Raw genomic sequence first — 11,837 nt, 5'->3', positions numbered from 1 at the left:
CCGGTCTGAAATAGATAGAGTAGTGTCTATAGGACATAAACTACTCTTAGAGGCGGATCTAAGCTACGAATGCAATTAGCAACCTAATTAGTATAGTCGCTAACAATAAGGACCTTAGAATAGCGCCGGCCGGAGACTCGCGCGAAGTAGAGCATTTTAGCTAGTTGCAAATCGGTAAGAGGTATAAGAGCTAGCGGCTACGTAGTCGAGTTAGGTTAAGTAGTAGCTAGGGTTATAGAGTAACCTGCTACTCTAGACGTCGAGGTAGATTGAGCTATAGGTCGTTCTATATAGTCGGTAGATTGGCTTAGAGGAGGGATAATAAGGATCTTCGGCGATAAGGGATAGCTAGAAGGAGATTTGTAGCGGCTGTAGGCAGTTTCCTCTATAGAGATTAACCCTTATAACCGATATCTATCTATAGCAATGCGGCGGCTTCGCCTTTAAGCCTCTAAGACAAGCGTCGATTATGTCTTTATATTAGCACCGGCTTCGCCTTTAAGCCTCTACGATAAGCGTAGATTATGTCTTTATATTAGCACCGACTTCGCGAGACCGTATATCGAGATATATCGTCTATTAAATAGGGTAGACGTATAGTAGTCTTATAAACAACGCTTGCAAGCCCCTCGTATAACACTACGAGACAGTCGGCACCGTCCTCTATTCCGAGTGTATCGCTAGTAGGCTTATTAAGAGTCTCGATGCTCCGTTGTCGCAAACATAGGGTACGAGATAACCGCACTAGGCAATCGGTGTTCGTTCTATAGTATTCAGGTTCAAGACGTAAGGTTAGCTATAGCCCGATACGGAAACACGGCTGTGCGCTACGATAGCTCTTATTAGGCCGGCGGCCCGTCCGAAGCTCCCGGCCGTTGCAGGCCGGGTTAGTATCTAGCTACGTATAGTTATAAGGTAAAGTAAAAGATATCCTAAAAGTGTAGAGGAGAATGCGACGATTATTACGAGCCTAAGCGTAGTTACAATTAGAACGGTTTAGAATAACGTCGCGTCTATATATAGGAAGGTACGTATACTATATAGCCGATAGGGTTTAGAAAGAGACCCTATACAAGTCAAATGCGACTACTAACTAGTCTATCCGAGGCGACGACAGATTTGCCGTACTTTGTAGCCTAGTTAGTAGGGCACAATAGTGCGACAGCGCATAATTAATAGAGCTGCCTAAACCTACTTGCACCGACGTCGCAAAGCCGAATACGTAGGAGCGTGCGACGTCGCTATATAAGGGCTAGGGCACGTTAGAATTTTTAGTTATAGCTTAAACATAGGTATGTCGGAAACACTATTTTACGGCTTGCTAGACTAACACCTATATCTTCGCAAAAATAGGGTCCCGCTTTTTGCCTAAGCTCTAACGAGTTAGCTAAAATATCGGGCCCGGCGGGCTTACTTTATAGTTATTTTAATCGATTAATGCCTTGTTCTTAGCTAGCTAATCCTAGATCTCCCGAAGCGATATAGACTTCGCATAACTAGCAACGCGAGGTAGAACTCTACGGATGAAGAGCTAGAATAGTATAGGTTAACAACAAGAAAATCCTAGCCGACGGCAAACCGTTCTAGCTAAAGCTCGCGATCTACGAAGGTACCGACAAAGATACCGACGTACGTACGGTCCGTAAGCATCGATGTCGTTCTCTGCCCGCTTCCCGTAATCTACTACACGGGACGCGGTCCTCTAAAGACGATATTCTAGGACGTCTTTATTCGTCTTACTTTGAAACCCTAACTCCGTTACAGATAGGCCTACTTCTAACAGCTACTACTGTACGTAGACGGGATAACGGTTTGTTATTAATACAGAGGCCGCCAATTAGCCCTAGTCACTTTCATTACTTAGGTAGCTATACTCCTCTCGTATAAAGCTAGCTTCCTTTCCGCTATAATCTTCGAGCTTCCTACTCTGTTTATTCTTACAACTAAGGATATTCAGTAGGACGCGACTAAACAATACCTACTATATAGTATATAGCATATAGCACACAGGATCTCCTCTTTAGTAGTATTAACGGCGACTTAAACTACCTAGCCCTATTACGTAGCTTAAGTCGAAATTCGCGTAATAGCCTTTAAGATTATAATTAACTCACTTGCCGTTATAGTTAAGTTAGTAATGCTTTACTGTATCGTCTACCCTATTAAGAAGTAGTAGGGCTCGGCATACCTCGCTACTTATAGGCCCGCTCCCTCCTATATAGTACGTCTTCTTTAGGCTTGCGATTAGTATTAGATAGCTGCTACTATACTCGGCGCGCTAATTACCGCGTTCTTCGAGCACTTCTAAATTAGTCGCGCTCTCCTGTCTGCTCTTAGTGGAATATAGTCTCTAGGTTCCGGAGTATACTATCTCGGCTATGCATTATTATCGGAAGACTAGGCTCTCTACGGAGTCGTTATCTTGCTTGTCTCGGTTTAGAACTACGTCCGCTAACTTTTTGCTCTTCCGATAGCTCTATTTAGACTTATTATGCTACTATTTAGGTTTGTCCTTAGGCTTAGCCCGGCTCTCGCAGACATTGACTTAGCTTATTAGAATCCTACGATTCCTTCTCTAATAGCTGATGCTTATTAATACGGTACTAGCTCTATTTCGCGACGCCCGCTAAACGTACTCGTCTCGACGGTAATTAGGAGCAAGATAGAGACCGAGTGAGAAGCAGAAACACGTAAGGTATAAGAAGCGATAACTAGCGGGCAATTAGAATGATTTAGAGATTGGAAATGAAATTCAGGCTACAGTCTTTTCCGTAAATGAGGTCGATAGTCGGAGAAAAGCTAGTACGGCGTGGTTTGGATTTATTATTAAAGGCGACGTCGTAGAGAAAACTAAAAGAAAATCGGCTAATGTTAGCCTAGGCTCGGTTAACGGCTATAAGATAGAGTACATTCACTTCGGTACGTTAGCGAGGTAGTAGGCATTTAAGAACATCGAGCGCTAGTAGTGTAATTAATATAGGCTATACTACTAGTCGATAGCTCCGAACCTTCTTATAGTAGCTTATTACCGGCCTTTACGCTCGTTAGTCCGGATATTGGTATTCTCTAATACTACCGGCAATTCCGGTAGATAGCCTAGTAGAGAGTACTACAGATTCTGTATGTGGCTCCTGTTTTGCACAATATCGAAGATGGATAATTAGATTTCAAGTAAATTTAGTACCCGAACAAGATTATTATTTCAATATTTGTTACTATTCCGATAGCTAACTAGCTCTACCTCAGTTTTCGCATACTCTGTCGAGAGCTATTTTATTCCTTATATTCCCTTCTACTACACTACTTTACAGTTTCTAAAGTCTCTATAACTACGAGTCTGCGACTTCGTATATGTCTAGCTATCCTAAAAGGCTCTATAGCTTCTATTAGATCCCTCGTTGCTATAGGAGCCTAAAACATTGTCTTACGCTCCTAACTCTATTGTTGCGAAGCTTCGTGCCTACTTACGTTTACTATTACAACAGTATACCACTTAGAAAGCTTAGTCCAAGCCAACTTCTTAAGTAGATGACTTGAGTTCTTAATTACCTTTAACGGCGACTATCTCGTTCGCCTCCTCTTGTTCGAATGAATCGAGTTCTTTTATATTTTTAACAAAGTCTTTCTTGCTCTCGAGTGTCCTCGCGGCAGCTATGCTTCGCACTTTCGCGGTCTATTAGGAGTTAGTAACGTAATCCTCCTATAAGAGTGCGGCTAGGAGGGCGTCTTCACTTAATTCGACTTTGAGCTAGAGGAGCGTACGTGTGTCCTTTTTATCTTTAGCGAACGTCGATTTAAGCTACGTAGAGCGCTACTCTACCTATGTCCCGTAATATAGGTAACTCGGATTAAGTGCGGGTTTTTAGGGATCGAATACTAGAGCGAGCGCCGTAGCTAGAGATGTCGATGGCGTCTGATTGTTATGTTTATAATGTTGCGCGACTTCGTTGCTTTCCTAGCCTTCCGAAGCTTGTAGGAGGGCGAGATCGTTCGATACTATCTTTAGGAACGAAGATAGGAGTATAGAGTCGAGCTTCGATATAGCAAAAAGCGTATAGACCGATACAGTCGCCGCGTCGATATAGATAGGACTTTAGAGAGCCGTATAGAATTACTTAGATTATCGACCTCGCCGAGTCGACTTATAAAAGTATACGCGAACTGTATCGCCCTTTAAGACATTCTATACACGCTCGTCTGCGACAAAGAGTTCTAAGTTTAATTATTCTTAGAGCTAATACGTCCCGCTTTAAGGAAGTCTAAGACTAGAATACCCGAGACGTAGTAAGAATAGATCGAATCTAGCTTTCGAGGGCAGCGATTATATACAATCTTCTACATTTTAGGTAGGTCGTTCCTAGTATCGTATACTTTCTACAATCTATTAAAATAGAACGTTAGGTGCGAGCTTTTACCTATGCTCGTGCTATATATCGTCAATTTCTACTCTCTTAATTAGGGTCGCACCTTGCTAAGTAGAGATAGGTATCAATGTCGGCCTAGCTAGCTACATTAGTATCTTGCAGGCATTAATAAGCAGAGTACAAGCACGGGCGTACAGAATAAATTAGATGCATGAATTGAAGCGCCTATTATAACCCGTACCTACCGTATAGCGTACCGTATAACGTGTCTGCGTGATTGAAAAGACTCTATAAAGTTATATAGTATATTCTTAGGAGAGCGAGCTTGCTTCGTCCGCATAGTCGATAACACACTTGCGCTAAACATTAATGCCAACATGTCTAAGCTATTAACAGCTATTAAGCGGCGGATATTCAGCACTCGTAGGTCTTTATATAAAGGCGATATCTTCTCTATCCTCAAGTTTTGCGAGTATATTCTTCGCAGGTTCGAGTTTGCATTAGCGGACGGCGCTATTAATACGACTAACACATACGACCCTAACTAGACTTATGCTAAGCGGTACTAGAACATGTATAGTAGACGTTTAGACGACGACTAAAGCTACCTTCTTCTATTCGATGTTAAAAGCACGGTAGTAGAGCAGCTCGATAAGCAATTATACATTACAAGTAATGCTTAGCAGCGGTATATTGCTTTCTATATCGGCATTTGCGGTGCTGATCCAACCTTCGTAGAGTTAATACCTAACTATTATCAAGTAGAAGAGGCTATAGATTGTAAGAATAATACCTACGTTTACTTTAACGGCGCTTTAATAAAGCACAAATTGAACTTTTACCGTACCTCGACATTGCTATATTATGCTTCTGCTAGCCTAGATTAGACTAGTACGCTATACCGTATGCTACTATCCTTGCTTAAGGAAGCAGTCTCTAGAGCTCGCCTAGCGGCTATAGGAGAGGGTGTTTACGTAAATCCCTAGACTAGAGTGTTATTTCCCGAATAGAACCTATATCTTACAAGGCAGACGAGATTTTTGCGTCCCCGGGATAATACGGACTAGGCGTCTACATACGAGGTTGTAATAGAAATCTACCGTATCCTTAAGTTTAATAGCCGGACTGCAATAGAAACTGACTTCGTAGGTCTTTAGCCTACGTTAGCCGACCTAAAGCTAAGACTAAAGGGGCGGCAATTCTTTATCTAACACAAAATCGACCCTAAGCTTAAGGCTCTAGACTCTAAATTAGACAATGTTACTATCGCTCGCGGCGATAGGACTAAGGCTAATCGAAGGTAGTAGTTCTCGGTATACGATCGCTTCGATTTTATATAGATGCAGTTTGTGTTCTCTAAAGGTGCTCCCGAGATCTAATAAGAATTCTTTTTCGTTCCGGAAAGAGAGATCCCTAATGAATAGTATAGCACTACGGACACTATAGTCGATTTCACTCGCTTTCCTTATCTTTAGAAATACCGCATCGTTATAGATTAGAGCAGCGATTAGGTCTTAGCCGTAGAGAGAATCGTCCGCGAGAATCTAAGTCCGCGGAAGGCGGAGTAGCGACCGGTACGAGTGCTTAAGGAAGAGCTAGCGCTAGCGTTAGTGCTAGCACTAAAGCCTAAGAAGTCTAAAAAGTCGAAATTTGCTCTTAACCGGCAAGCTACGAAGGCTAAGTACCGGGCTGCTTTAAGGGCTAGTTATAATCGCTTCTTCTCTAATATTATAAAACGCTACGCTACGAGGTTAGTACCTCCCCGGTTAGCTATAATGCATAAGCTAACTAGTTGTTAGACGTTTCGGCCTTCTTGTCGCTCTTGCCGCAAACTACAAGATCTTAGACTTTAGCTATCTAAGATATCGCTAGACGAAGGCAGAGGTTGAAACTTACCTAAGGATAGGCAAACCTCCTAAGGCCGGACATTACCTTAATACGGAGGTAGAAATCGTGCTAATATGTTATTATACACAGCATTTACAGACATTCTTTTAAGGGCCTAACTTCAAATCCGGCCCGTTTCGTCGTCTAGATGCCTATCCTTAGCGCCGACTAATTTTCTAGGACGTAGGAGGTCCGGATACTGCTAAAATTAGCATACCCGTTACGATTATTCTATCTATAGATATCTAGCCGTTAGACCTATAGAGAAACTTGTTAGCGACTAACCTAAAGGTAGACAAACACTAGAATAGGATACTAAGTCTAGCATCCTTGCTAAACCGTACTCTGTATCCGATAGAATATAGCGTAGGCGATAGAGGAGTCTTATCTTATAAGGGTAATAGGTAGGACAGCGTGCTCGACCTGCTAGACAGATTTACGATACTAGGAACGGTAGATTACCCTAAAGGTTATATCCGGCAGACTCGAGAATATCGCATCTGTATATAAGCAGTTAATTAGGAGTTGAAAGAGCAGCACTACTATGTCTAGATGCAAAGTTAAGTTAATAAAGCAGTTAGAAAGGAGTCGGATAATAATAGCGATAAGGATAATCTCTTCGAGTAGTATACGAGGTTGCTTAATCCGAGCGAAGCGAAGTAAACAGTTATAAGCCGGAGCATTCGAGGAGCTTGCAACGAGAATGCGAAGATGTTATCTGTTTACGAGCTAAGTAGAAGAACAGTTAGAATTTGTGCACTTAGAATGTTACGTATATATTGTTCGTCGGGGATTCGTATATACAAATCTAGACTCGGCTTCTAATTAGAAGTAATTAAAATGACCCCCGAGCTATCGCGATGCTAGAACTTGTATCGCCGAGAAGCGTAGAGCGGAAGACACGATGCCTCCCTATACACTGCCTAAAAATCGATCTTAGAATGCACTCTACAAAGTCGGCGAATAGTCTTTAAACGCTCGTCCGCGTTAGTCTTAAATTTCCCCTCTTTCTTACCTTAGGCTCTTAGATATTATAGAGAAGAACTAAGCCTTGTAGTTATATTTTAAAACATAAATATCGCCTTTCTAGTAGCAGCTAATAAGAGGCTAAGAAACTCCTTTAAGTCTTAGCAGTCCTCGAGGATGTTATAGGTCGTATATAGCTAGGTAGTAAGCCCTTCTCGGGCAGGGAGGTTGTCGCCTTCGTAGCAGTACGCGCAGGCTATTGCCGTGCCTTCGGTAGTGTAGCTTTTAGTATAGAAGCGCGTAGTCGTCGCGCCGTAGTACGTAAAGTCGTTATTGTCTCTCTCTTGCGAGCCTATAGCTCCGTCGTGTCCTTTGTAGCCTTCTTCGTATTAATCGTCTCTTGCTAAGCGCGAAGCTCCTTCTACTGCTTCGCGGCTATATTAATCGTCTCTTACTGCCGTCGTTGCGGCATAATATATCTAGTCGGTAAAGAGGCCTCTACGCGAACTAGTCGTTCTTCGAGTATATTAAGTCGTAGGTCCTTTACGGAAGATAGTAGTTTCTTCGGTCGTTACGCTTTATTCGAGCCTTCGAGTCGTTTCGGAGGTGTTAAATTAGGTCTTCGGCGAGCTTAACGCTACGGTGTTCAATTTCGGTTAAGCTATTAAGGTGCCTTTCGGCTTAAGCTACTAAATAACCGTACGCGCCGTACTTATCTAAATAATAGCCGCACGTACGGCTACTCATTTTATAAGACTAGACCTACCCCCTTAACGAAGTCCGTAGTTAAGTCCGTCGAATACCTACCCCCCTTGTTAGGTTCCGCTTTCTATGCTAAATCCGGTATAGCTCTATACAAACCTGCATTACTACTCGAATAGCGATACTGTCCGATTGGGTCTCGGATTTAGCCGTAGTAGAGCGGTAGGGGTTAATGCCTGTTTTGCCGATAAACGCCGATAGCTAACGAGTTATTATAGGGGATAGCGTCTTCGCGTATCGGAAGGCTATCGATTTTCCCCTATTCTAGGCTAGTAAGGGTTAGGCTAATTGAAAACTCGGCTTTACTATTAAGCAATAGCCCTCCGATGCGCGAAGACGCTATAGCACTAAATAACCGTACGTACGGCTACTTATTCGTATATTCTTAGTAGAAATCAAAATGCTAGGTACCTAAGGCCCTAGTCTTAGTATTATAGCACTAATACCGCGTAAGGTCGTAAATCCTTTAGCTTGCGTAGCAATTAAACAGCACATTTTCTAATAAGACTAGACCTAGTACTAAATAACCGTACGTGCGGTTGCTTATCTCTTAGAGTTATCTAAGACTAGACCTAGCACTAAATTACCGTACGTGCGGCTGCCTATCTAAATAACCGTACGTGCGGCTGCTAGTAATAGGGTCTACTAACCTGTAGATAGTATATACGCTCTGTAATACACTATGTATACGACCCTTTTAGGCGAGCTCGTTATGTATATACAAGGCGGAGTTATCGGATACGCTAATATCCCGCCTACAACCCGCTAAGCTGCTTAATATTGCTCGGATATCCTGGTATTCGGGTATACCCGATGTGTATCTATGGGTGTACACCAGTATAATATACGATGTACACAACCTCCATTTCTCAGGGGCTGTAAACCCACAACACTAGCGGCTGCCCATCTGAATGACCGCACGTGCGGCTGCCCATCTGAATGACCGCACGTGCGGCTGCCCATCTGAATGACCGCACGTGCGGCTGCCCATCTGAATGACCGCACGTGCGGCTGCCCATCTGAATGACCGCACGTGCGGCTGCCCATCTGAATGACCGCACGTGCGGCTGCCCATCTGAATGACCGCACGTGCGGCTGCCCATCTGAATGACCGCACGCGCGGCTGCCTATCTGAATGACCGCACGCGCGGCTACCCGTCTCCTACTAGACCTAGTACTAAATAACCGCCAGATTTTGTAAGCTTATATACGGCCTAAAACCTCGTTAGTTAATCAAAACGAGTCAGCTGGAGCATTTTGTAGGGTTATATATAGTCTGAAACATCACTAACCAATCAAAACGGATCAGACGGAACCCTTTGACCGTTAACATTACGCTCTCCTAGCTCAGTGGTAGAGCGTGGGATTGCAGAACCCTGCGATTGCAGACTCCTGCGATTATCCTAAGGTCACTTGTTCGAACCAGGTGGGGAGCTCGTCCTTTTGGCTATCTCATCTTTTGCTATTGTGGTGCAAACTGCACGAAATTGGTCAAGGTGGCTAGGTGAAAGGAGGTTCCACGATGGCAACCTTAATCTTTTTGCTCTGGCGCTGTGCTCCTGACCAAAACGCAGTAGGATATCCCTCCTCCTTTGCTGTTATTAATCTACGTTTTGTACGTTGAGACGATTCCGTATGTCGATGGATGTATGCATTCGTAATGGTGTCAGTGGTGTCAGGTATGTAGGCTTGGCGTTGCGAGAGTGTCGTCAGAAGCTTGTTCTTGCGCTCACAATCTCCATTTGAGACGGCCAGAACGATTTGGACGATGCTGCCAATGTCGCAATACATCTATACTTGAAGTCGAAATCGCGTTCAAAGGTGGAAGATGTGTTGCTGACAGTAGACTGAACAAAGACAGCAAGCAGACGCATTGGGATCCGATCTGATTCCCCTCAGAATCCCCTGTCTGCTACAACCTCCTCCTATGTCAATGATGATCTTCATTCCTTCAGAAACAGGCTAGGCGAACAGCGACAATACCAGCCATTGTGGCACAACCGCGGAGATGGCTTCGGCAGATACGATCATACGACAGACCTGGTATTCCGTGGCTCCGACGACAGGGTGCGTAAAGGGCAAGACAACACTTCGGAAAGCGATCCCATAGTGGCATAGTGCTCCATGATGTGTTATAAGACATAATCCCGTGTAGCTCCGCATTGTAGCGAGCATGGCTAAAATGATCAAACACCTCCTGGCAGTCTGGATGCTGCTCCCTACAATTTTCGCTCATCCTCAACCGCTGGGTAAAGAAAAGGGTGGAGATGTAGAATGCGAGAACCCTTACAAAGACGAGGAAATATTCAGTGCTCTTGCGGGCACGTATTCGCTCATTAATAGCACAGAGTAAGCGAAGAAGTGCTCGCTCGGATGAGACGATTGCTGACCTGAACAGCTTCCGAGATGGCAAACTGATCCCGAACAAAGGTACTCCATACGGCGAAAATCCAGTTGGCATCATCACATACAGCTCTTCAGGCTGGATGTCGGCGACCATAACAGCAACGGAACCGGAAGTGCGTCCCAATTTGACGTTTCCTTTTCAGCCAAACGATAGCGATGCAGATTGGGCACTAGTCGGCAAGCATAGTATTGGATATGCAGGACCGTATCAAGTCAGTCGTGACCTTCCATGTCCAAACACTACCTACGGGCAGCTTTTCCATGGACCTTTGGCTGTGGCGAATGTGCCGAGCTGGCAGGGAACACTACAGAGGAGGAATTACTCCGTGCATCACACGATCGAAGGCAAGCTGCTGAGGATTGGCACGGATCGTGGTGGGGGGAATACTGGAGAGTTGTGGTGGAGAAAGGTGGATTGAACATTTCGAAGGTGTTGAGCGGCTGATGTCTGCGTAGAAACCGAATTTGGTGGCGTGTAGAAGGAATCCAAGCGATGCGTTCCACATGAAGCCGAAGACATGATTGAGACACGATCGTAAGTGTTGAAGCGTTGTGGCCGGTTGCTTGAGAGGAGTGGAAATCTGGCCTGGAATTGCTATCAGCCGGGCATCGCATGCACATCTTGCGCCAGGTGACGCCGAAACATCAAGTCATGAAGGACTGCGAACAGAGGTTAGACGTGAAAAATGCGCGGACGCTTCCTTTCGTACACGGACAAGTGCTGCGTCTGTTCTTCGAGATCCACCTTGCTGGTACTCGGACATGGAATGGCACAGCTCGTCGCAATTGGCCATGTGACCTTGTTGCCTGCCGACCTTCCTAGTCATTTTGGCACATGACGCTTTTTGGTCATTACTGTCGAAGGTGAGGGCTGATAGCAGACGTACGCTCGAAATGAGGGATGGCGAGGAGAAGTCTTCCGTGCATGAGAATGAGTGTCGCGATACAAGCGCGGGCTTCCTCATTTTGCCGCGCGCTTCCGGTCGCGACTGGGACTTGCCATGCGGCCATTGGCTCTCCAGAATGGTTACACTGGCCTTGAGATGTCTTCAGATCTATTCAGATCATATAGTCGGGATGGCAGTCATTGGGCCGTCTTGCATTCGTGACAGTCATGCTTCAAAGGACGAACTGGTCCCGCCAGCGCGCAGTGAGAGGTACTGTGACAGCGATCGCTCGAAGATAACGATGATGTCGAAGCCCCAGTGTCTCTCCAAAGTACACTGTGATATACTCAACGAAGGGAGGGGAGGGAAATAGAGAGGAGAGGAGGCGTTGGCGTGATACGATGGGCATGTTTCTTCAGCGGGATGGCGACGACCAGCTCACCATCACCATAACAGAATAGCGAAGCGAAAAGGAAGGAGCAAGATCACAAGAGTCGCGAGCATGGGAACGAGCCACGAAGAGGTGTCGTTTTTTCAGCTCAACGAAGTCGAATCACAGAGCCGC

General features: G+C 44.8%; 2 protein-coding genes across 2 annotated transcripts; one reads left to right on the top strand and one right to left on the bottom strand.

Moving 5' to 3' along the window:
- Window positions 1-8,800: 8,800 nt before the first annotated feature.
- MYCFIDRAFT_179366 (uncharacterized protein) lies at window positions 8,801-10,105 on the bottom strand (the record flags this gene model as incomplete). Its single annotated transcript, XM_007933459.1, has 11 exons — window positions 8,801-8,847; window positions 8,873-9,102; window positions 9,220-9,255; window positions 9,282-9,355; window positions 9,393-9,430; window positions 9,463-9,569; window positions 9,607-9,750; window positions 9,777-9,873; window positions 9,899-9,920; window positions 9,952-10,033; window positions 10,065-10,105. The coding sequence occupies 11 exons, from the start codon at window positions 10,103-10,105 to the stop codon at window positions 8,801-8,803; spliced, it is 918 nt and encodes a 305-aa protein (XP_007931650.1).
- Window positions 10,106-10,188: 83 nt separating this feature from the next.
- On the top strand, window positions 10,189-10,804 carry MYCFIDRAFT_33400 (uncharacterized protein; the record flags this gene model as incomplete). The annotated part of the gene is made up of 2 exons (XM_007933032.1): window positions 10,189-10,328; window positions 10,378-10,804. 2 exons carry the CDS (start codon window positions 10,189-10,191, stop codon window positions 10,802-10,804), a joined length of 567 nt encoding a protein of 188 aa, XP_007931223.1.
- Between the last annotated feature and the right edge of the window lie 1,033 nt (window positions 10,805-11,837).

The sequence above is a fragment of the Pseudocercospora fijiensis genome, assembly GCF_000340215.1.
Source record: "Pseudocercospora fijiensis CIRAD86 unplaced genomic scaffold MYCFIscaffold_10, whole genome shotgun sequence".
Taxonomy (NCBI): Eukaryota; Fungi; Ascomycota; class Dothideomycetes; order Mycosphaerellales; family Mycosphaerellaceae; genus Pseudocercospora; species Pseudocercospora fijiensis.
Note: the sequence above shows the minus strand (reverse complement) of the source record. Positions and strands in the feature narration are given on the sequence as shown.